This window comes from Anabrus simplex, chromosome 5 (assembly GCF_040414725.1).
Source record: "Anabrus simplex isolate iqAnaSimp1 chromosome 5, ASM4041472v1, whole genome shotgun sequence".
NCBI lineage: Eukaryota > Metazoa > Arthropoda > Insecta > Orthoptera > Tettigoniidae > Anabrus > Anabrus simplex.
This window is the reverse complement of record NC_090269.1, coordinates 281,957,237-281,982,434: the sequence shown is the minus strand read 5'-3', so window position 1 is coordinate 281,982,434 and position 25,198 is coordinate 281,957,237. Positions and strand designations below refer to the sequence as shown.

The following is a 25,198-nucleotide window of genomic DNA, read 5'->3' as shown; positions in this document are numbered from 1 at the left end:
GCTAGAACAAGACAGGAAGGTTTTTTTTCTTCTAAGAAGAGGAATTTCTAAATTCTCAAACATAGCTTCCATGCTAACACAACCAAGAACGAGGCTGAAATAACAGTGAAAGTTAAATTTTGCTTTAGTCCATGCACCAGAAACAGGCAAAAATATTGCAGCACGAGGGAAAAAAAATAGATATGATACCTATTTCTTCCCAAATGCTTCCAGTTATTACCACAAGTCAAGTGACTATATTTTACAAAAAATTCTAACTATACAAATTAACTCTTCGTAATGAGGCATACTGCAGATGTGATAGGTGACCTGAAATGTCAACTCTGAGAAGTTTTTCAGCTAAATGACTACTTCTTTAAATGACCGCAAATCATTCTTGAATGTTTCCCCTGAATCTTTTTCTAGGGAGGTGAAGGACGGAGGTGTATCGCCACAATCACAACATGGGCCTTCGAATTTTCTTCATTTACGCAGCTAGAACTGGAATCTATTATTTACCGCCGATTTTTGTAGTGGTCCTAGCCACGGGAATCTTCACTTCCCATTTCAAAAATTCAATTGGGACTATTCGAGATTCACAACTCGGACACCTTGTTGAGAAGCCGGTGACATTATCGCTACTCGAGTATTAAGCTCCCTCCGTTCCAACTGTGCTTGGTTCTTGGTCTATTCAATGACGACCATATATTACTTGGTTATTTAAACCAGAAAATTGCTTAGAAGGATCCGAGTTAAGCTCTAATTGGTGAGAGTTCTTCATGTTCCTGCTTCCACATTCAACTGACTATGAGGAAGCCTCTTACTCAGCTTCCATGAGAGAGGTTGAATGATTTGGTGAGGTCTTCGGACCGGTGCGCGGGATCTGCTTAGCGCAGTTTTCGATGTGTCTGGAAAGATGACCAAACTTGATTATTTAGAGGAAGTAAAAGCCGTAACAAGGTTTCCGTGGGTGAACCTGCGGAAGGATCATTACCGAAATTGTTTTATCAAAAAACATTTCGAGAGCTCTGTGCAGTGCAGTTCTGATCCATGGACATCTGCGAGTTTTCTCTGCACTTTTGCTCTTCCCTGTTCAGGGCTAGTTGTTTGGGGAGAAGTGGCGGATGGACGTTGGAAAGCGTTCCAGTGCTACGCTCGTACTATTGACGTCAATGTTTGTGCGTAATAGCCGAGTGGAAGTAGACACTGGCCTCTCACCAATTGGTTAGAATTCCGACCAATTCATGAAGTGGAGAAAAGCGTCCCTGTGGTTCAGATTCCACGCAAAACTGGGTAACCCTTGGCTATGATCACCATTCGCAATTCACTAACGTCGGTAGCATCTTACCGCGAGATGGCAGTGTAGATGTAGATGTCTGCTAAAGAAGTGGCAAAGTTTCAGCCGTCTTTCTGTGGTTGCAACCCATTTGGTCCGCTGCAACGGTCGGCAAACACTTGTCATGCTAACAGCGATCTATCGCAGTGATCATTGAAAATTACGGCACAGACAACACGGAAACTCAACGTTTTCCATCAACATTGTCTACAAAAAAGTATAGGCATCGCTTGGCGTGACGGAGTCACCAATGAGGAAACGTTGCGACAAAGTGGCTGCAAGAAATTGCAGGATATTGTGGTGGAACGTAGAATGTGTATAGCAGGCCTCACTCTTCGCTTACTAGACAGCCGATGCGATGGGAACCACCAGGAGGAAGGCGGAATCCGGGCAGACCACACAAAACATGGCGTCAAACGTTCACAGAAGACCTGCGAAAAGTAAACATCAGATGGAACGATATCGAGAACACCGCTTCGAACAGGACTCGCTGGCGGAAGCTTGCTGCCCTATGCGCTTCGCGCGGAGGTAACCAATACTGATGATGATGTTGGTGATGATGATTATCACTATATTAAGAATCACGTAAAACTATGAGCTTGCTTGCAAACACTACAGTCTGTATCGCATGGGAAGCTGTTTCCTTTGTGGTCGTTTTTAGGAAGTAAACATATTTTGGGCTGGCACAAGTAGTGTTTAACGAGGTGAAATTTTCCCCAGAGAGCAGTGCACTGGTTGGATAACGCGACAATGTAGTAGCCTCTTGGTTGGACAATTCTTAGTAGCCTCTCGATGCTAAAATGCATTTCATTTGCCACAAACTATAGGTTTGCATTCAAATGTAAACAGATTCCTATTCTTATACGACTGTGCGCTCGATACTATGTAGATGCCACTGAGACGGCATGACCCTTCAATATTAGAAATCTCAAAAAAGAGACACGAAAAGATTGGAACGATAGCTCTCTCGATACGAAACATGTATTCACGAAGTTCTTGTTTTGTTTCTAATTATTCTCTAGAGTAGAGCAAGCAATCATGCAGAGCAAATGATAGTATTCTTTACATTGATAGAAATGACTACAGCTGCACCCGCCTCTTTACGGTACCATTGTCAAACAAGTTAATGAGGAATATAAAATATGTAGGAGGCACTCCTTTTGGAGATCTCACGACATGAAAACAATAGCGAGTACAATTTACTGGGCTATTAACTAGTTTAATTTCTGCTACAGTTATATTGCTATTGTTGACATGAGCCATCTGGTCAAGTACTGGATAATTACACCAAGTTAAATAAAGCTGGCCTTGAGTTTATTTGTTTCCATGACAATGTAACACTATTCATTTTGTTTATCGAATAACAGATTCAAATAGAGGGTTAGGATATAATTTCTGAAAAATTATTGCAGGCTAGTGCAAAGGAATCTCTCAGCGTAGTATGTAACATCATTCTTGATTCCGTAAGATATTATTATTATTATTATTATTATTATTATTATTATTATTATTATTATTATACCCCTTAACATAGTTTGAGATACAAAATGTCTCTAGATAAAGCATTATGCTTGAATCACTACCAGGAACGTCAGTAGGTCCAGAAATGTCATGAAATTAGAAGAAAGAAAAAAACCAGTTTCGAGCGTTGTTTCAAGTGTGCATTTCATTGGGCTGATACGTAACAGCACCTTCTGGCTCAGAGAGGAAAGCAACAGGAAACTATCTCACTCCTCATTTCCCTAGGTCTCATTCGAAATCGGGCATTTCAGTTCCCAACGTCAGTGCGCTAGCGACTGTGCCACGAAGACAAATCAGAAATATATTCGGGAACAACAGTACAAAAGTTTGAGGATAGATTTTGAACGATAATTTAAAAAAAATGAGGCCCATTGGCAAAAACGCTCGAATAGGGCTAAAATATTTTTTGAATAAGGGCAAATTCTCAAAATTTGAACAGTTTTCTAGAAAACTACATAGCGACCTCACCTTGTAAGTGAAAAATCGATGAAACACTTCAAAACATTGTAGCTCAAAATGTTAGTACATTTACGAGGATGGTTTGCATATTATTTTAATAAGGACGAATGCACAAAGGCCAACGGCCGTAGCCGTGTTGAAACACCGTATCCCGTGAGATCTCCGAAGTTAAGCAACATTGGACGTGGTCAGGAGTTGGATGGGTTGCCACGCGCTGTTGGAGGGGGGTAAGGGAATGGAGGAGCGGAAAGGAACTGGCCACCCTACCGCACGTAAACTCCGACTCAGGAACACCTCTGCGGAGGTTCGGACCTGCCTTCGGGCAGAATAACCCTTGCCTTACCTAATGCACAAAACGTGATCTCGGTAGACGACCTAACGCGCATGAAGTGGCGCCCAATCAAGGTATATTTTCAGCATCCGGAAATCGCTTACCGCGCGGTATATCGTGAAGAGGTGAGTGAGCTGTCATTTGATTTGCATTGACGAGGTCTATCACAAACTAGCAGAACTATTAAAATATGATCGTAAATAAATCAAATACTGAAGGTTTTTTTTTTTTTTTTTTTTTTTACAAATTGCTTTACGTCGCACCGACACAGATAGGTCTTATGGCGACTATGGGATAGGAAATGGCTAGGAGTGGGAAGGAAGCAGCCGTGGCCTTAATTAAGGTCGAGGCCCAGCATTTTCCTGGTGTGAAAATCGGAAACCACGGAAAACCATCTTCAGGGCTGCCGACAGTGGGGTTCGAACCCACTATCTCTCGGATGCAAACTCTCAGCTGCGCTCCTCTAGCCACACGGCCAACTCGCCCGGTAAATAATGAAGGTTTGGTGACTGAAAACTGAAGAATTTTAGTATAGGCTACTTCGCAACAATGCCCAAATATACGACTAATTCGGATAAAAGCGTACATAGAACGGATGTATAGGACACTAGTCTCAATAAGACCAAAAATACATCCGCAGAACGACTGAGGTGTCTACGGGAGCGTCGCAAAAAAATGAGCCTGCAGAGCTGAACTCTCGTAAATCAAACCATGTTGTAAATCATGCCTCTCTTACTTCGCACAGAATCGACCATTGTTCAATGCAGTTTTGAAGTAAGTGGTAAACATTGTGTAAATGAACATTCAAAGTAATGATTAAAACTGTATTAAAATAATTCAAACTGAGCGAATGGCTGCACAGTTTGAGTCGCGTAGCTGTCAGAATTCTCTTTTCAACTGGTTGAACTATTTCCTGTTGGTAAGAACTGTTTGAATGCCTTCGGGAATAGTACGAGAAGACGCAATAATAAAGATGGGAATAATTTCCCTGACTGTACTGTCTGACGAGGTGATTCCAGTGTTGTTAGTACGTGTTTTTACTACAGTCTCCTCGGTCGCAAACGAGATGGATGTGAGTACATGTGCTCTGCTAGGTTTACAGACGGAAATGAAAAACAATGGCTTAGAAGAAATAGACTACAGCTGTAACAACGTACGACACATTCTCTGCCCTGAGCAGCTGTAGTGAAAGCACTTGGCAAAGCCATGTTTTGTTTATTACCATTGGAACCAGGATTGTAACGGCACTATGTTTGATGTGAACGGATCATGCAGTTTTAACGATAGAGTTTTTTGGTGGTCTGCATTGTGAGTACATTCCTCCAGCATACCGTTGGTGCCAAGGAATGCAACTGGTCGTAAAATTGAGCTTAATACATATTTGTGCCGACCCCACATTGTTTAGGAAAATGGCATTGAAGAAGAAGAAGAATACTGTATATTTACACTTATTTATTATTTTAAAAGAAAAGGACAGAGTAAATTCACTGTTCCAGTTTCTTAGGGACAGAACCATACATTAGTAAAAAAGGGGGTAATGCCTAACCACCCTTGGTTACGCACTCTCATTTTGTCCGGAAGGACATGGGTTAAGTTCTCAGTCAGGAAAGCAAAGCAAAGTCATCTCCGTACAGGCCATAAAGACACTTGGAGTGGTGGAAGGTAAAGGCTTCCACTATTTGTAACCGCGGCACGTGATGGGGTAGAGTTGTTAGCTCTACGCCCGGCGGCCTTTGCCCCCAGGAATTAACCTGGTACTCATTTTTGGTGTAGGCTGAGTGAACCTCAGGGCCATATGCCAGTCAGGAAACCAAATCATTTAGAAACGCGACTGTTACTTTTGGAGAGGTCTATGACCCTAGAGTTCATTCAGGTACAACAGAAATTTATATCCCGTTGATTCCTGGCCGGACGGGCCTAAAGTTAACCGTTCCAGTCCAGTAGGAAAAGAGATTACGGATAGTGTATAAAGCCGTTTATATTCTACTACTACTCGGGTTTTCATGCCCAGTGCGAAGATGCTTTTACCCTTTATAGGCCTATAGGGGGAAGAGATGGGTAAAACTATTGTCTTGTGAGTTTAAAGTCAAGAATTTCATGTTTGGTCCGTATTCAAGAGAGATTACAAAACAATAAGTTAAATTGTACAAGATCCACCTTTTCAATACAAGATATGCTGTTGATTAAAATTACAACATCATTTATTAAATGGTACCGGTTTCAACATCCATGGACGTCACCATCAGCCAAATAGGGTCATTATACAAAGATACACATTAAAGTTAAAAATACATAAAATTGACCCTCATAATTGTTGTCAATCCTGTACTAATTATATATTCAAACCTGAACATTTAGCATAAATATGCTTTATATTTTAACTTGTTATAGCTATATAATTTTAATTATGAGGGTCAATTTTATGTGTTTTAACTTTAATGTGTATCTTTGTATAATGACCCTATTTGGCTGATGATGACCTCCATGGATGTCGAAACCGGTACCATTTAATAAATGATGTTGTAATTTTAATCAACAGCATATCTTGTATTGAAAAGGTAGATCTTGTACAATTCAACTTATTGTTTTGTAATGTCTTGCGAGATCACGCCTTCATGAGAGAGAGAGAGAGAGAGAGAGAGAGAGAGAGAGAGAGAGAGAGAGAGAGAGAGAGAGAGAGAGCGAGAGAGCGAGAGAGAGAGAGAGAGAGAGAGAGAGAGAGAGAGAGAGAGAGAGAGAGACACACACTCTTTCTACAAGCACTTCCAATACCAAAATCCAACGTCGAACCTGATTTGAACTCTAAAGAAGAAGAAGAATAAAGAAGTACTACTTACTTGTCTTGGAAGCCTTCGAATTCTTCGTGTTGTTCGTTAATGGACGCTTCGAGGTCCAGGTAGGAACCATAATCTCCATCCTTGTATAGCTGTAGCGCGGTGTCGTCCAACTGAAACAGGAAGATATAGCAACATATGAGAAACAAGATTTTTTTTCTCGGAGCTGAAATACTCAATTTGTTCAAATACTGTGAGACTCGAAACTGATTCTATCCACTCAGAACAAAGTGCAGGATTAGACTGGGTATAGTTAGACAGTTACATATTCGTCTTAAAATGTAGCGTTGAAAATTCCATTTTTAATAATATAAACCAATTATATGTAGTTCTTTCTCACATAAACTGGTACTCAACGAGCTTTCCATAAAACACAATACACATACATACATCTTCGTCATAGACTGTTATGCACCGAGCGAGTTGGCCATACGGTTAGGTTCGCGCAGATGTAAGTTTGTATAGGGAGACAGTGGGTTCGAGCCCCACTGTCGGCAGCTCTGAAGATGAATTTCAGTGGTTTCCTATTTTATAATGTTATTGACTCTTACGGTTTTCGGAGCCGCCGAGGTGCCGGAATTTAGTCCCGTGCCAGTAAATCTACCAACACGAGGCTGACATATTTGAGCATCTTCAAATACCACCGGACTGAGCCAGGATCGAACCTGCCAAGTTGGGGTCAGAAGGCCACCGCCCAGGCAGAAATCCTCGACCTGACCGCGAATCGAATCCGGGGCCTCCGGGTAAGAAGCACACACGCTACCCCTGCACCACGGGTCCGGCTCATATCGACCTAGGAACTGTATAATTTTTTCCAAAGTGACTTCCTGAAATATGTAGCGCCATTTCCAATGGCGATTTCTTTCAGTTTTTCTAATTTTCCTTGTACAACACCGTTGCAACCAATCCCAGATTTCTTCCCCCTGTGGGTAGGGGCGGTAGAATAACACCCGCGGTATCCCCTGCCTGTCGACTAAAAGGGGCCTCAGGGTTCTGAACTTTGGAGCGTGGGCTGGCGACTTCGGGACCCTTAGCTGAGTTCTGTCATTGCTTCCACTTACTTGTGTCAGGCTCCTCACTTTCATCTATCCTATCCGACCTTCCTTGGTCAACTCTTGTTCATTCCTACCCCGACGGTATTACGTATGGAGGCCTAGGGAGTTTTCGTTTTCATACTCTTCATGGCCCTTGTCTTCCCTTGGCCGATACCATTTTTCGAAGTGTCGGGCTCCTTCCATTTTTTCCCTCTGATTAGTGTTAATAGAGGATGGTTGCCTAGTTGTACTTCCTCTTAATACAATAATCACCACCACCACCACTCCTAGATCTTCCTTTTTCCCTTCTCTTTCTCCCCTTGTCATCACCACTGTCCTTATTCTGTCCATACTAATTCTCATTCTTTACCTTCCAAGCTGCCTTTGCGATTCTCTCTCATATTTTCCACAAATAGCATGACGATGATGATGATGATGATGATGACAATTCTTGTTTAAAGGGGTTTAACATCTAGGCCATTGACCTTTAATGGTATGAGGTAAGACGAAACGAAATTATAATTAAAATTTTAAAATAAGTAAATGATGATGAAAAAATGATTATGAATTTAAAAAATCATTGGATCCAATTCGCAATGCCTTATTTGGCGTATAAAGATTTAAAAAAATAAATTGAATAAGATACTACCTTTGAAGTGAAATTATATACACTGACTGACAGAGCAAATGCAACACCAAGAAGGAGTGGTCAGAACTTTATGCCAATTGCAGGGTAGACTGACGTCACTGAGGTATGCTCATGATGTGAAATGCGCCGCTGTGCTGCGCACGTAGCGAACGATAAATGGGACACGGCGTTGGCGAATGGCCCACTTCGTACCGTGATTTCTCAGCCGACACTCATTGTAGAACGTGTTGTCGTGTGCCACAGGACACGTGTATAGCTAAGAATGCCAGGCCGCCGTCAACGGCGGCATTTCCAGCAGACAGACGACTTTACGAGGGGTATGGTGATCGGGCTGAGAAGGGCAGGTTGGTCGCTTCGTCAAATCGCAGCCGATACCCATAGGGATGTGTCCACGGTGCAGCGCCTGTGGCGAAGATGGTTGGCGCAGGGACATGTGGCACGTGCGAGGGGTCCAGGCGCAGCCCGAGTGACGTCAGCACGCGAGGATCGGCGCATCCGCCGCCAAGCGGTGGCAGCCCCGCACGCCACGTCAACCGCCATTCTTCAGCATGTGCAAGACACTCTGGCTGTTCAAATATCGACCAGAACAATTTCCCGTCAATTGGTTGAAGGAGGCCTGCACTCCCGGCGTCCGCTCAGAAGACTACCATTGACTCCACAGCATAGACGTGCACGCCTGGCATGGTGCCGGGCTAGAGCGACTTGGATGAGAGAATGGCGGAACGTCGTGTTCTCCGATGAGTCACGCTTCTGTTCTGTTAGTGATAGTCACCGCAGACGAGTGTGGCGTCGGCGTGGAGAAAGGTCAAATCCGGCAGTAACTGTGGAGCGCCCTACCGCTAGACAACGCGGCATCATGGTTTGGGGCGCTATTGCGTATGATTCCACGTCACCTCTAGTGCGTATTCAAGGCACGTTAAATGCCCACGCTACGTGCAGCATGTGCTGCGGCCGGTGGCACTCCCGTACCTTCAGGGGCTGCCCAATGCTTTGTTTCAGCAGGATAATGCCCGCCCACACACTGCTCGCATCTCCCAACAGGCTCTACGAGGTGTACAGATGCTTCCGTGGCCAGCGTACTCTCCGGATCTCTCACCAATCGAACACGTGTGGGATCTCATTGGACGCCGTTTGCAAACTCTGCCCCAGCCTCGTACGGACGACCAACTGTGGCAAATGGTTGACAGAGAATGGAGAACCATCCCTCAGGACACCATCCGCACTCTTATTGACTCTGTACCTCGACGTGTTTCTGCGTGCATCGCCGCTCGCGGTGGCCCTACATCCTACTGAGTCGATGCCGTGCGCATTGTGTAACCTGCATATCGGTTTGAAATAAACATCAATTATTCGTCCGTGCCGTCTCTGTTTTTTTCCCCAACTTTCATCCCTTTCGAACCACTCCTTCTTGGTGTTGCATTTGCTCTGTCAGTCAGTGTATATAATTCAAATTAAAAGTAAAATACACAAAGACTAACTAAAACGGAGCCAAAAGAATGAGAGGTAGTAAACAACACAAATAGCAGCATCAGCAACAAATAACAATTTTCGTGTTAGTAACGCCATACGTTGCATTTGTTTCTCTACTGATGTTATCAACACAGTGATAAGAAGCAAGAAAGCCAGCACACTTTCCTGACTCCGTTTCAAGGCGCATTTAGACCTGTGCGCCTTGCGCCTATTGGTTATGCTCGTGTCTATGCCTTTCCGCAAGCTCACGCATGCATCTAACTGCATTCCTCTTGCTTCGTGAAGCGCATGTCGCCTCCTATTCACACCTTGCTAGAAGTTTGCGCGCTACTATTGGTCAAGATGTCCAAACTTTGCCATTATTGCTGCAACTAGTATCGTATTGTACTATTTTGCGAAGAACGACGCACACAAGTTGAGGTAACTCTCACGACGTAGTGTGTGTGCAAGTGTGGTAGAAGAGGTAAAAATGGTAAGAGACTTTTTAGGAACTTCACCGTATATCTCCGAGTGACTTTGAAATTCTTCATCTCGTCGGGTGAAGCAAACTACCAAATTCTACCCCATCCAGAATGAAGAGAAGTAACTTTTACAGAAACCAGAACCGCTCCTCCGACTGCTATGCAATGCGCGCAGCCGGTGGCAAGATCGAAGGCATTTTATTTTCTTCAGGATAGCTTTTGTTGTTCCTAGCCCATACGAGGAATGTGTATGTTGATAGAACGCAATACTTAACGAACTAACAAGTACAATTGCATGACACTCCTCCAGTGTAGTCACCCGCAAAGTCTATTACCTTTTGCCAAATGTCGCGAAGCCCTTGGGGACCTTGGCAAGGCATTCTATGTTGATGACAGCGATGGAGAGCCCTACTGCGCGCAGTACAGGTGCCAAGTCAGGATATCAGCGGCCTCAGAGGGGTTACTTCAACTTCGGAAAGAGATCGAATTCACAAGGACCTATGTCTGGTGAGCACGGAGGGTGTTCCAAGACATCCCAATGCTACCGGCAGAGTAAGACATTTCGACAGTATGTGCCACACCATTTGGTGACTGAGATCAACCTCTACGGATAATTCCCGGGCAGCCCATCGATGGCCTACGGAAATGAGACCAGTCCCATGAAGTCGATCTGATCTTGAGGAATGCACGGCTGTCCTGTGCGGTGCAAATCCGCAGCCTCATTCCGACCCGCACGAAACGCCTTGACCCATCATGCAGACGATCTATCGCCACAGGCTTCACGTAATCCTCAATTATATTCTGGTGCATTTTTGTCACGGACAATCTCTATTTTAATCCACGAACGCTGATCACATTTCGAAAAGAGCTTTAGAGCGGCGAAACCCACACTCTTCACTTCAACGCCACACAGCAACAACACTCCCAATTGGATGTCCGACAAATGCACACTACACATCGACAACAGCACCACCTGACCGGTCCCATCTCCTGTTTACGCATTTCCGATCTCCTGAGTGTGTCTGGACAATGTTGTCAATACTTTTACTTACAGCCCTCGTTGCTGAACTTTGGGAACTGCAGACGATATCTCCATTTCAATTAGTCTTTATAGCGTCTGAGCAGGCCATTCATGAACAAGGAAATTAATGGTAATCTTATACAAAATAGTATATTCTCTTCATCAGACCAGTCCACCATTCTGATAAAGCAGCAAACACAGGAATCTGCAATAAACAGGCACCGTACTGGTTGAACAAACAGGTAGACCGAACCATGGAAGTCGCATGACAGTTCCACGTGTCTCCCCGTCTGAAATGGGGAGATAGTTCCAAACTCCTGCGTCTGCGCATGTGGGTCCGTTCACCCAGAATCGTCGCATGCCCCACCATGCACCGTTGCATGCGCCTGCTGGCATCTTCATGCAATAAGTTCATACCTGTTGTGCACAATACATGTCTGGGGAAAAAAGGGAAAGGTTTAAGAGCTTGCAAATGTACGCGACCATCGGAAAGCAGAAATACAGGGTTGAGCCACGCCCAGAGAATGAATAATTATCTATTTTTCTTATTTGTTTTCTCGCCGCTTATACCACATCCTGGTGAGATCGCAGGTGCGATGATTTTCTTTTTTGCTAGTGGTTTAACCCCTAACCGGTTTTCGTCGACGCAAGAATGGGAAATGGCTACTATTGGGAAGGTAGCGACCGTGGTCTTAATCAAGGTACAGTCCCAGAATTTTCCTGGTACGAAAATTGGGAACCACGGAAAACCATCTTCAGGGCTACCATCCCACGATCTACCGAAAGAAAGCTCGCAGCTGTGCGACATGTCCGCGCGGCCAACTCGCTTGGTGGTGCGATGTTTGTTGCGCATGCAGAGGGATGTATTCACTAGGTTTCTGTGGTGGTTGGTAGTGATGCGTTGTGTGTGTGTTCTCTTCATTCATAATCTATGGACTTCGATTGTGTACAATTTAGTTGAGAATTGCTTCTGTTTAGGGGTTGGCATGATAATGGCTTACGTAATTTGTTCCCGAGTTGCCACTACTGCCTATTCATTTCAAGCTATGCAATCAGCGCCCAGCTCGTCCCTATATACTCTCTGTATATCTATCTGGATCTTGAACTGTGCAAAGATAAGCGAGGTTCTCCTCCCAGGAGACGACGGACTTGTAGGGGCAGGAGTTAGATAGGCAGCTATTTGACCTAATATTATCTTAGTTTTGATGTAGGGCTTTTTAAATTTCAGTTAGTTCGTTTCATGTAGGTTTGTAGGTTGTCTGCGGACGGAGTGTAATCCCCCTCGTGGATACCTTGTAATGTAAGGATGTTTGAGTGTGTACCCTCGTTTCCCTGAATCACTTTGCTTTTTGGTGACTAAGTTTTTACAAATTCTAAATTTATATCTTGCGTTTCGGCCTTTAACTTTTTTTTTCAAATCTTTGTCACCAACGTAGTATGGCTTATCCTCTGTGTCACCGGGCCTTCTACCCCATTAGATTTTATGTCAAGTCATGTCACGGCATTGCTTCAGTGGGTTCAGCGTCCCATTCCATTATTGTTCTCGGCCTTTCTATTAACCTTTTGTTTTTTGTTTTCCTTTCTTGGCCGTCGAGTATGAGCTTCAGGCTCCTTTTCATCTGGATCCTTCCGATCCATACTGTGTGTTCTGGCGCCCCTATTAAGTATGGGCAGCGAGTGTCACGTGGCGTAAAAGCTGCTAAGCTTTTAGTGTAATACGATGTACCTGATGTGAATTCTTGGCCCGTTCGGCCACTAAAAATTGAAGCTGTAGTTCAAGATACGTGACGCTTCTGATACGTAACTATCTGAAGTTGTGGGGTTGATTTCCCTCTGATATGTAACTTTATTTTGGGAGCTCTAGCTTTTTTTCATTCATATATAAACGTTTAAGGGTCGGTACCCTTCCATAGTGTAATTTTGTTAGAAGAGGTTCAAGCCTCACTGCTCCCTCACATACCGAAGATACACTAGACTAAAAGTCTTGTCTTGTAAAATGGGAATTACTACTTCCCCGCTACTGATTGTTAAATATGAAGCTCCAACTCTTGTGTTGTTACCTCCCCTTATTAATATGTTTTGTTATTTCTTGTTATTCATTGTCAAAGTTTGTTAAACTGTTGTTGCTTTTGAAAAGAGAGAAAGAAGTAAAGAAAAAGTTTTGATAATACATTTTAACGTTTTTCTGATGTGGTTTTCGTCCAGATACCCAGGCTTTGCAATTTTTTCCCCCTCTACTGCACAGTAACCCCATAACAATAGACCTGGTGCAGGTCTTTCGAACTGATGCCTATAGATGACCTGCATGTCTGTGAAGATGGGGCCCTACCTATGATGAATTCTAATAGTGGATACCGCTCACACACACAGTCCCGTACCAGAGGAATTAACCACTTAAGGTTAAAATCCATGTCCTGGCCGGGAATCGAAATGAGGTCCCCTTGGACGAAAGTCAAGCACGCCAATCATTTAGCTATGGAGCCGAAGACAATTTTTTTTTTATATATATAGTCTACTTAATGCCAAATATTATAAAAGTATATACAGTGCTACGTTTCTTCTCTCACACAAGCGGTCAATTCATGAGCTTTTCTCTCTTTTACGAGTTTCATACGGTATAGCCTACTGTGAGGATAGTTTCTGATTATGTCAGAAATAAAGAACAAAATAATCATCTAACTGTATACAACTTTGACATTCACGTTTAAAGGTTATTAAACTAGCTTCGGCCACGGAAGAAATCGTGAGATCGAACCACGGTAGAGCCAAGGCTTCTGACCGGCCGCGACCTCGACTAAGTAGTCCAAAGGTTACGCGTCCACTGTACACCCAATCGGCCGTAATCCCATTTTAATAGGTTCTGAGAAAGTTCTTACTTTGAACTGCGCAATCGTAATGTTAGCTGGATTATCGTATCCATACACTTTCCAATTATTGTCCAAACCTTCATGGTTACTGCTGATATTTGTAACACTTGCGACAATGTGATCAACAGCCACTCTTGTTTAAGTAAGGAATTAATTTATAAGTTGAAGTGATTGTCAAGGATCACCAACTACATGACGTAAATCGTAGTTTCAAAGTTAAAATAACGACGACTTTGTCTTAATAGCAGACTGTGCTGAAAGGCTCCAATCTTGGAACTTGAATAGATTTGTAACCACAAAAAGTAGTATTTCCAAGACTGAAAATGATATAATTTGGAAAGAAATATAAGAGGATTGAATGTCACGTAGGGAATAAAATGCAAGAACAAACTGATTATATCAAGTATTTAGGATGTGTATTCTCCCAGGATGTTAGAGAAGTAACTGAAATCAAATGAATGTGGCTCAATGAGCTAGTGTAACACAGCCATTGTTGACTGAATATGGTAGTTAGGGTTTTCAGTGCCATTTGCGGAGTCCAGTGATCACTTGTTCGAATCTCACACCGTGGAGATCCGTGTTCATTTGGATCTATTGTATTATGTTTTGTTTCAATGTGGTGAGTGCATTTTATGTTGGTTTGTCAACGCAGGCTTTAACCCTGTGGTTGATTGTGTGTATGCTGGGTTCGATTCCGAACCAGAACATTTCGTGTTGAAATCTCCTGTGTGTTTAGCAGGTGTTATTTTAAATGAGGTTATTATTTTTTTTGTACACGTTAGAGTTAGGTTAGGATCACTCAGACTTTTGTATAAGTTGTGTAATTATACCCCCATTGTTAATGGGAATAGTTTGAGTGATTTTATTTGTTTATTATTTCGTATATGCGAGATCATGATAAAGATATCACGGTTGTACTTAGTCCCGTCCTCAATTGAAATGAAAATCTTCAACATATTAGCTGCGAAATTTGTAATTATTTACGTATAATCAATATGGTTATTTTGCATCATTTTCCACCATCATCAGGAGTATAATAAAACCCTTTGATTTTAATAATTTGAAAACATTGTTCTCATTCATTTTTAGTTATATGACGCACGTATTCTCCTACCCTTAATGCCGCTAAGTTATTTTATATATTTATTATGGCCACATGAATTATAACCCAGTTAACGACCCTGTAGATTTATCGCCGGAGACCCAATGGGTAGGGGCGGGTGCAGTATGATGAACTCGAGACTTCCATTTTAACGTCGAAGTAGAACCACATTAATATTAATGTTATTCTTTTAAACCCCACTTTCATTAGCAGAAATTCGAACTATGGCGGCTTTGGTGAAGAGCCAATCACTCGCAATAATAATAATAATAATAATAATAATAATAATAATAATAATAATAATAATAATAATACATTTTACATCGCACTAAGAACTACTACTACTATTGCAGTTTCCACACACAACTATGAGTTGGAACTTTGTCCCGCAGGAGTTCTTTAAAGTACCAAATCTATGAAAACGAGGCACGTAGTTGAGCTCTTTCAAATACCACCCTACTGAAAATGGATCGAACCCGCCATCTTGGGCTCAGAAAGCCATTGCTCTACCGTCTGAGCTATTCATCCCAGTGATAATGAATTTAAAAATAGAAATGCAAAGAGAGATATTACAGAGAGATTGGTTAGTAAATGGATGTCACACGCGTAGAAAATACACACGAATGATTGACCTCATTATCTCAAGCCCCTACAGGAAACCACAACACCTAGATTTCCAACATTTTTGGAAGTTACTGCGCATTAGGATGGCTGTAGGGAGTAAAGTTAGGAGTGCCTCAGCGGATCACATCAATCGTGCGCCTCCTCCTCCCAAGTCAACGACAATTAATATTCCTAGAAATTGAGCAAGCTGTTAGCTCATTGCTATTTCTGCAAGTCACGACTTAATAGTCTGTGCAGCAGGTACTGTTGCGGATTCTTCAAACAACCGCTTCCTACTTCTGCAGACTTTCCGAGTCAGTTTTTACATTCTAGCACTCTCTAAAAAACATCTGTATACATCGTACAGGAAAGAGATTTAGTTAGTTTACAGTAATCCTAAGACAATTTCAGGAAGATGTCTTTTATGATAAGGTCGAATTTTAAATTACCAATGAAATCTATCGACAATGGTGCCAATATTAATAACTTCAAAATACAATAACTGAAGTACATCTACACAAAAAGAAACTAACTGGATTGCTTCACAATGAACTTCACATTACGCAGTTCCACATTTTCAGTATAGAACAATTGTAAACCTAAGTGAATAACCAGGGCTAAGATGTTATTGCACTGTGGATGAGTGGTAGAGTGTCGGCCTTCGGATGCCAAGGTCACGGGTTCAAACCCGGCAGAGACAGTCGATCTTTCAAGAGCAGGAAAAATGCCTGTTCTATACTCCATGTCCTAAGATATCGCCATGAAGATCTCTGGTTATTATCTTTCTTTCTTAATCCGTGTACCCTCCAGGGTTTTTCTGCGGACTCAGCGAGGGATCCCACTTCTACCGCCTCAATGGCATGTCCTGGAGCGTGAGACTTTGGGTCGAGGATACAACTGTGAAGGAGGACCAGTACCTCACCCAGACTGCCTTACCTGTTATGCTGAACAGGGGCCTTGTGGGGTGATGGGACGAATGGAAGGCACAGGCAACAATGTGGGAAAGAAACGGCCGTGGCATTAAGTTAGATACCATTACGTCATTTACCTAGAGGAGAAGTGGGAAACCACGGAAACCAACTTCGAGGATGGTTGAGGTGGGAATCGAACCCCTCTCTACTCAGTTGACTCCCCGAGGCTGAGTGGACCTCTTTCTACTATCCAAAATTTCGTAGCAGAGCTGGTAATCCAACCCGGGTATCCGGAAGTGTAAAGTGATGAATGTGAGAAAAGGAATGTTAAAGACGACACAAACACCCAGTCCCCAGGCCAGGGATATTAATCATATACAAATAAAAATCTTTGACCGACCGGTAATCAAACCCGGGGCCGCCGGATGACAGGCGGACGCGTTGCCCCCTCCACCGCGGGACCGGACACAGGCTGAAGCTAATGTAGATTTTTTAATAGGTTTCATCCTTCGAAATCCTTATCATAAAAATCCAATATAATACTGAACAGTTGATGAACTCCATGTTAAGAAAACAGTATTGTTCTTATGGCAACAGGGCAACGGCTCTGCTCAACATCGTCACGGTAAAACGGCGGCATATAAATGTGTGAAATTCAATATAATTAAGTTCAAGACCAAAAAGCGGAAGAAACTAAGCTAGAAAGGATTATTATTATTATTATTATTATTATTATTATTATTATTATTATTATTATTATTATTATTATTATTATCATTGACTAAAGGGGACGGGGTTGACAAGGGCTACTTTTGGTTTGTAAAGAATCAGAGGCACATAAAAAACCTCAGCATTGAAATGTAATACAAATTGGGGAAGAAAATAGACAAATAATTTTTATGGTCTCGAGGGATAATGAAAGCATTTAATTGCATTTAATAAATTTCTCCAGACAATAAAGGATAGAAAACCGACGCAACAGATACATACTGTAGATGACTCTACAAAAGATCAGAGTATTAATGTTCAAGAAAGAAATCACACACGTAGGCTTATCGCATAACTCTCACTGAACACAATTAGGCACTAATTTAAAGCCTAAAAACACACACGCAACAAACAAATACTCTAGATGACTTCACCAGAGAAGAGAGCTGCCGGCAGTTCACAGAGTGAGGGACTACACGAGGCTTGTACCCGAACAACACAGAAGAAGGAAAATGAAGGAAGACAACGAAGCGATGGCTGTTACCTCGATTGTGCTTCCTCCCTACGAATGTATTTATGAAAAAGAAAATGTTACGTAGTTATTTTAATAACTCACGGGCAAAAATGCCTCACCCTTTTCATCTATCTTTCATAATACATAACTAGTACAGTATAATATCCCTTAGTGACGAGGAATTTTGGGTGTCACACAGGGGGTGTGTTCACTCCTTGTAGGTCCGTAAGAGCAGTACTGTTTTCTTACGTGGAATGAGCTATAGGCAATGAAGGACTCTGCTGAAGACAAACACTACAGTTACTTTTACTGTTCAGTTTTAAATCAATTTCATGTAAAACACAAAATATGTGCTATTTGAATGAAGCATCCATACCTTAACTAGTCTCCATTATCAGGATTGTTCCAATTTATGACCACATGCATCTTAAGATTGTTGAATGAGAATCATTCTCCTGTTGTCGCTGAGTATCGTCTTCTAGAGAGAAAACCTTTTTTCGAAATCACATGATGTAACTGGAGTTTATTTGATTAGAGTTAAATCTCTTCGACAACAGTCCTGGAAATCTACAGACAAATAACTGCAGAATTGTTTCTGCTTCCATGAAAACAATAACCTGGTTTACAGGAATTGACCCAACCAGCAAAAAATAGCTCTTAGCTGCGAGAAACATTCTACACACTACTTTTCAATGGCTCTTCAGTAGAAATATATTTCAGTCTATCCTGAAAAATAATTTCTAGAGCTTACTCTGATTCTTCATCATCATCATCATCATCATCTGTTTACCCTCCAGGTTCGGTTTTTCCCTCGGACTTAGCGAGGGATCCCACCTCTACCGCCTCAAGGGCAGTGTCCTGGAGCTTCAGACTCTTGGTCGGGGGGATACAACTGGGGAGTATGACCAGTACGTCGCCCAGGCGGCCTCACCTGCTGTGCTGAACAGGGGCCTTGTGGAGGGATGGGAAGATTGGAAGGGATAGGCAAGGAAGAGGGAAGGAAGCGGCCGTGGCCTTAAGTTAGGTACCATCCCGGCATTCGCCTGGAGGAGAAGTGGGAAACCACGGAAAACCACTTCCAGGATGGCTGAGGTGGGAATCGAACCCACCTCTACTCAATTGACCTCCCGAGGCTGAGTGGACCCCGTTCCAGCCCTCGTACCACTTTTCAAATTTCGTGGCAGAGCCGGGAATCGAACCCGGGCCTCCGGGGGTGGCAGCTAATCACGCTAACCACTACACCACAGAGGCGGACACTCTGATTCTTATAAAACGAAATTCAAATGAAAATGACCAAAATATCTCGTTATAATGAGATTTTGTTCAAAATATGCAACACAACTAAAAAAAAAGGCCTAACTATACATATATGTGCCCAATAAGACCTGTTTAATTTTGATTATCATTCTTGGATATATATTGAAAATACAAGACTACATGATATAATGTTAAGGAAGAATACGACTTGTCATAGAAATCCGCCCCCTATTCATGACATATGGGTAGACCATGTCACCAACGAGGTATTCCGCTGCGTCGGAGGATCTACCCTCGTAAAACCAAGGAAAGCAGCCTACTTTAATCAAATATCCCGAAATTATAAATACAGACTGCTACAACGAATCATAGAAGCCAAGATAAAAGGGAGAAAATAGATTTCAGCGAAGGAGTAATAGTCCGTGTAAGCCAAAACCTGAAATATTCGGTCATTACTTTGAACCAAGAACTCAGTCCAGCATCAACTAACTCTCCCAGCAGCCTGACTGTAAATCTAAATAAATACATTTGATTGCTCGAAATGACCTGTCACTAATACCATGGTCAAAACATTTTCTCTTGGAACTTGATAATTTACCTTCATGAAGCATAAGTGAAAAATAATAATAATAATAATAATAATAATAATAATAATAAAATAAAATAATTAGGATGTCTATATTCCAAGGCATCCTTTGTGTACAGTATCACATTGCCTCAATACGCTCAGAGACAAAAACGCAGAAGCTGTTCATTCAAGGGATAACTGTTACATCACCACGCAGTTCCCGAAACGACTTTCATTATTGGACCTTGCCTGCGGACTCGCGTGTAACAACCAGAAATGCAGACGACAATGCCATACACGGAAACTGAGCCTGCATGAAATTACGTGAGACTGAATAGAGGTTCGTTTACTGTCATATAATTTGTCATACAATCGTAAACTGCCATTCAAATGAAATTAACTTTTCACCTATTTATTTATTTTGTATAAAAGGAACATAAGAGTGATTATCTAAAGTATGTTTTTCTTTTTTTCCTATTTACAATTTACTTCCCACCGATACAGATAATTCCTATGGCGACGATGGGATAGGAAAGGGCTACGAGTGATTAGGAAGTGACCCTGGCCTTAACTGAGGCACAACCCCGGCATTTGCCTGGTATGATAATAAAGTACTAAGACAGGTTGGAATATACTCCACTGCCTTCCATGAGGCAAAAACATTCTAACAGGGCCGTTAAGGGGACACGGTCGTAAGTTTTGATACAGAATATATTCAGCGTGTTAGTAAAATACGCCCTGGGTTCATGCCCCTATGGTGAAATACTGAGGATCTCACGTCAATATGAAGCAAGATCTTCGATTGCAGAAAAGCTCCGAAAGAAAAACTTTAATATTCATACAATGTTTCACGGTATAACTTAAATTGACAGCACATGGAAAACTGATATGATAGCCTAGAGAAATTGAACTGAATTAAATTGAACTGAAATAACAAGGAAAGATTCATTACCGATCACACTGTGCGATTCAAGCGCCATACAGGACAACCAGAGGAAGCACATCTCGAGAAACAATGCATCTACGAGCCGACAGTACGTTTCTACCAGCGGAAGTACCAGCTTGACAATATCAAACTTACCGGCTTGATGGTGGGAGCGCGAGGTGCCATCCCAGACGGTTTTATAAACTTTTGGAACGAGTCCAACAGCCCTCGCCTGTGAAAAGCATAGTTAAAATTGGCTTTGCTGTGATTCGAATACCTGTGAACATACTCCGATCTCATTTATATGGATAGCTGCAGTCGCTTAAGTGCGGCCAGTATCCAGTATTCGGTAGATAGTGAGTTCGAACCCCACTGTCGGCAGCCCTGAAGATGGTTTTCCGTGGTTTCCCATTTTCACACCAGGCAAATGCTGCGGCTGCATCTTAATTAAGGCCACGACCACTTCATTCCCAGTCCTAGCCCTTTCCTGTCCTATCGTCATCATAAGACCTATCTGTGAAGGGGTGACGTAAAGCTAATTGCAAATTGCATTTACATGGACCTGATTAATTTCATGTTATAAACATACTGACAACATTCTCTCCATCGAAAGTTGTATCTACTTGCGTATCTTATTACTTTGTCAATTTGCCAACCTGTTCATGCCGGAAGTTGTTCACATTGTCAGTAAATTATTATTATTATTATTATTATTATTATTTGTATCAATTTAGGAAGGCTCGGCTTGTGCCGGTAACATGATGGGCTGACTCGGCCTAAGCAAGGAGTCACCCTCTTGATTATGAAACTACAGGTACATATATGTACAAATATTTACAACAGAAATAATTACAGCATATACATTTATACAATAAATACAAACAACTTGAGACTTCTTATGTCCCCGTTTTGGGAATCTGTTCTTCAGTATTACTGGAACTGCGACCTGGAACTTCATGCTGTTTGGCGTGAGTCAGAGGAAAAGTCGTTCCTAGGAACTTTCTCACAATGTGGCAGGTGCTCAGGAGGGTGGCTTTCTGTAGTTCTACGTATGTGTGATGATGCAGGTTTAATGCGGCCAGAGAGCTGTGCAAGCATTTTGGAATAACACCGGTACATGATATTACTATTGGAACTGTGGTGACTGATTCTAGTTTCCACAGGCGTTGTATTTCTATTGCTAGTTCTGTGTATTTTGATATCTTTGTGGCTATTGTTGTTTGCAGATTGGAGGTATTTGGACAAGCAATTTCTATAAGGGATGCGGATCTTTTTGATTTATCGATTAGAATAATATCTGGCCTATTGTTGCTGAGCGTGACATCGGTTATGACTTCTCGGTCCCATAGTAGTTTATATGAAGAGTTTTCGAGAATGGGTGGAGGTGTATATTTCCAATATGCAGTTGATGACTGAAGAAATCCACATTTTACAGAAAGTTTCAGGTGAATGATTTTTGCTACCTGATCATGTCGGTGCTTATAATCGGTGTTGGCCAAGTGTGGGCAACCAGAGATGACGTGCTGTATGCTCTCTGTAGTTCTGGAACAGCGGCGGCAGTTGTCTGAGACAACTGTTGGATCCTTCATGATAAATCTACGGTAGTTCCGTGTAGCAATTACTTGATCTTGGATGGCCAGAACAAATCCTTCTGTTTCTGGGAAAAGACCGGAATAGGTCAACCAAGCGTGCGACGCAGATTTGTCGATATGAGGTTGATCCAGTTCATGGGGGTATTTCCCGTGAAGAGGTTTTTGCTTCCACATGGTCATATTCATCTCTTTTGTAGGTGGGGTAGAAACAGGCATTTCTGGCGACGACAGATTGAGAGGTGTATAGTTTATATCGGCTCTGCAAACAGCATGATGAAGACACGATGTATCAGATCTCGAGTGGAAATATTCTCTTAGACTTGATATCAGATTGCTATGTAAATTGACAATGGATAAGAAGCCCCTACCACCGTCTGATCTCGGGAGTGTAAGACGTTCGGTTGCAGATTTAGGATGGTGCATATGGTACCGGGTGAGTGAAACTGCTGTTTTCGTTTGTAACTGCTGAAGTTCTGTTTGGGTCCATTTTATGATACCAAAGGAGTATGTGAGCAGTGGTACGGCGTACGTATTGACTGCTTTGGTAAGATGTTTAGCTGTCAGTTTTGATGATAGTACCTTGTTGAGACGCGTTATATATTGCTGCGTGACATTTCTCTTGATGTCGGGGTGTTTCATACGAGTGCTCTGATGAAAACCGAGGTATTTGTACATTTCTTCTTCCTCCAGCTGTTGTATGGATTCGTCGCTTAAACTCAAAGGTGTCCCTTGTGCTGAGTAGGATCCTCTGATGACAGTTTGGGTTCTGCATTTGTCCAATAATAATAATAATAATAATTATTATTATTATTATTATTATTATTATTATTATTATTTCCTGCTCCATGGCTAAATGGTTAACGTGCTGGCCTTTGGTCACAGGGGTCTCGGATTCGATTCCCGGCAGGGTCGGGAATTTTAACCATAATTGGTTAATTCCGCTGACACGGGGGCTGGGTGTATGTGTCATCTTCATCATCATTTCATCCTCATGACGACGCGCAGGTCGCCTACGGGTGTCAAATCAAAAGACCTAAATCTGGCGAGCCGAACTTGTTCTCGGACATTCCCGGTATTAAAAGCCATACGCCATTTCATTTCATTATTATTATTATTATTATTATTATTATTATTATTATTATTATTATTATTATATTGAAATGTTTATGACACCGGGGCAGGAGAAGTGCTTGGCTGGGGCTCCAGCTGTATGGAATTCGCCTCACGAAGCTCGACCGCCGTAACTTTCAAACGTTCCCGATATACCTTTTGGTAGTCGACATTGCTGAATTGTAACTTTACGGAATTCTGATGAGCCACTATATTCTGTCGAATTCATTTTAGATAATTTTGAAGCCATATGTGACAATATTTTGCATCACAATTTTCTCAAATATTCGTTATTTGATTTTGTTTGCACTGTAAATTTGTAGAGCTTGCCCAGACAAATAAACATGGTGTGCTACAACGTCAGAATCCATAGCTACACTAATTGTTGGCCTCACGACACGGCGGTTTTAGTACCTCAAGATGGCGGCGCTATTTTTTTTTTTTTTTACAATTCTGCTTTACGTCACACCGCACAGGCAGTTCTTATGGCGACGATGGAGAGAAAAGTCCTAGGAGTGGGAAGGAAGCGGCCGTGGCCGTTATTATGGCACAGCCCCAGCATTTGCCCGGTGTGAAAATGGGAAATCATCTTCAGGGCTGCCAGCAGTGGGGTTCGAACCCAGTACCTTCCGGATGCAAGATCACAGCTGCGCGCCTCTAACTGCACGGCAAATTCGCCATGTGGCGGCACTATAGCATCCCACGATGGCGTCTTACCGAGGTCAGACGTGTTGCTCGGTACAATGAGATACTTAACTCCGCCGTAAATGTTCTCTAGAAATTATTTCTACTTTAAAACCATGTTTTTTTTTTTTTTTTGGCGTTCAACGACCCAAGTGCGGTTCAGAAACTGTACACTTATTCTATGTCAAAGGAAACTAAAGTTGTCTATTTAATTTGCACTGAAACGAGGTTAATCGGTTAAAAGTTTGCAGATGGAGAAAGGGAATTGAGATGACGATAAATTGAACGGAAGTGACAATCGAGGAATATGACACGGAAGCTATCGTCCAGAAAAGAATAACACAATGTTGCAGTTTTCTCTCCTTCCTTTTATCATTCGTATAGAACAGGCGGTAAAAAAAAATCACAGACCGAGCTCGATAGCTGCAGTCGCTTAAGTGCGGCCAGTATCCAGTATTCGGGAGATAGTAGGTTCGAACCCCACTGTCGGCAGCCCTGAACAGGGTTTTCCGTGGTTTCCCATTTTCACACCAGGCCACGGCCGCTTCCTTCCCACTCCTAGCCCTTTCCTGTCCCATCGTCGCCATAAGACCTATCTGTGTCGGTGCGACGTAAAGCAACTACAAAAAAAAAATCATAGACAAATTTGGAAAAGGATTAAGAGTTCACAAGGGTGATTTTTTAAAAATTCCCTTCAAGACTAATTATTCGTACTGAACGAGTTGGCTACACAGTTCGAGATGTGCAGCTGTTGGCTTGAATTCGGGAGATAGAGGTTAAGACCCTACTGTCGGAAGCACTGAAGGTCATTTTCCTTCGTTTCCAATTTCCACCCTACCTTAATTAATTCCATGGTCACTTCCTTCCCAGTCCTAGCCTTGCCATATCCTATCTTCGCCGTAAGACCTATCTGAGTCGGTGCGACGTAAAACAAATAGCAAGGAAGTTTATTTCGTCTATGATTACAGAGAACCAGAAGAAATTGTTTAATTGTATATAACCTACATAGTCTTAGAAAAGATGTGGAAGATAAAAATAGAGTAGAGTGAAGTAACTGATGCAGGATATATCAGACCAATGACGGCAAAGTAACGACATTGTTATGTAAACTAGATCAAACAAGGACGGCCCCTTTTAAGAAACAGATATCACTTCAAAACTTGAGATGCAAATTAAAAAGACGTTTCTGAATACGTTTTTGTGGAAGGTAGCTCTGTATGGAAGTAAAAGATAGACAATAACTGGCGGAGAAAAAGGGAAAT

General features: G+C 42.2%; 1 protein-coding gene across 1 annotated transcript in view; it reads right to left on the bottom strand.

The window, feature by feature from the left end:
* Fhos (Formin homology 2 domain containing) overlaps positions 1–25,198 on the bottom strand; it is a 1,020,872-nt gene that overhangs the window by 415,931 nt on the left and 579,743 nt on the right. The window contains exon 4 of the mRNA XM_068227617.1: positions 6,464–6,573. Within this exon, the coding sequence (XP_068083718.1) occupies positions 6,464–6,573 (110 nt within the window). The remainder of the gene's footprint in view (positions 1–6,463; positions 6,574–25,198) is intronic.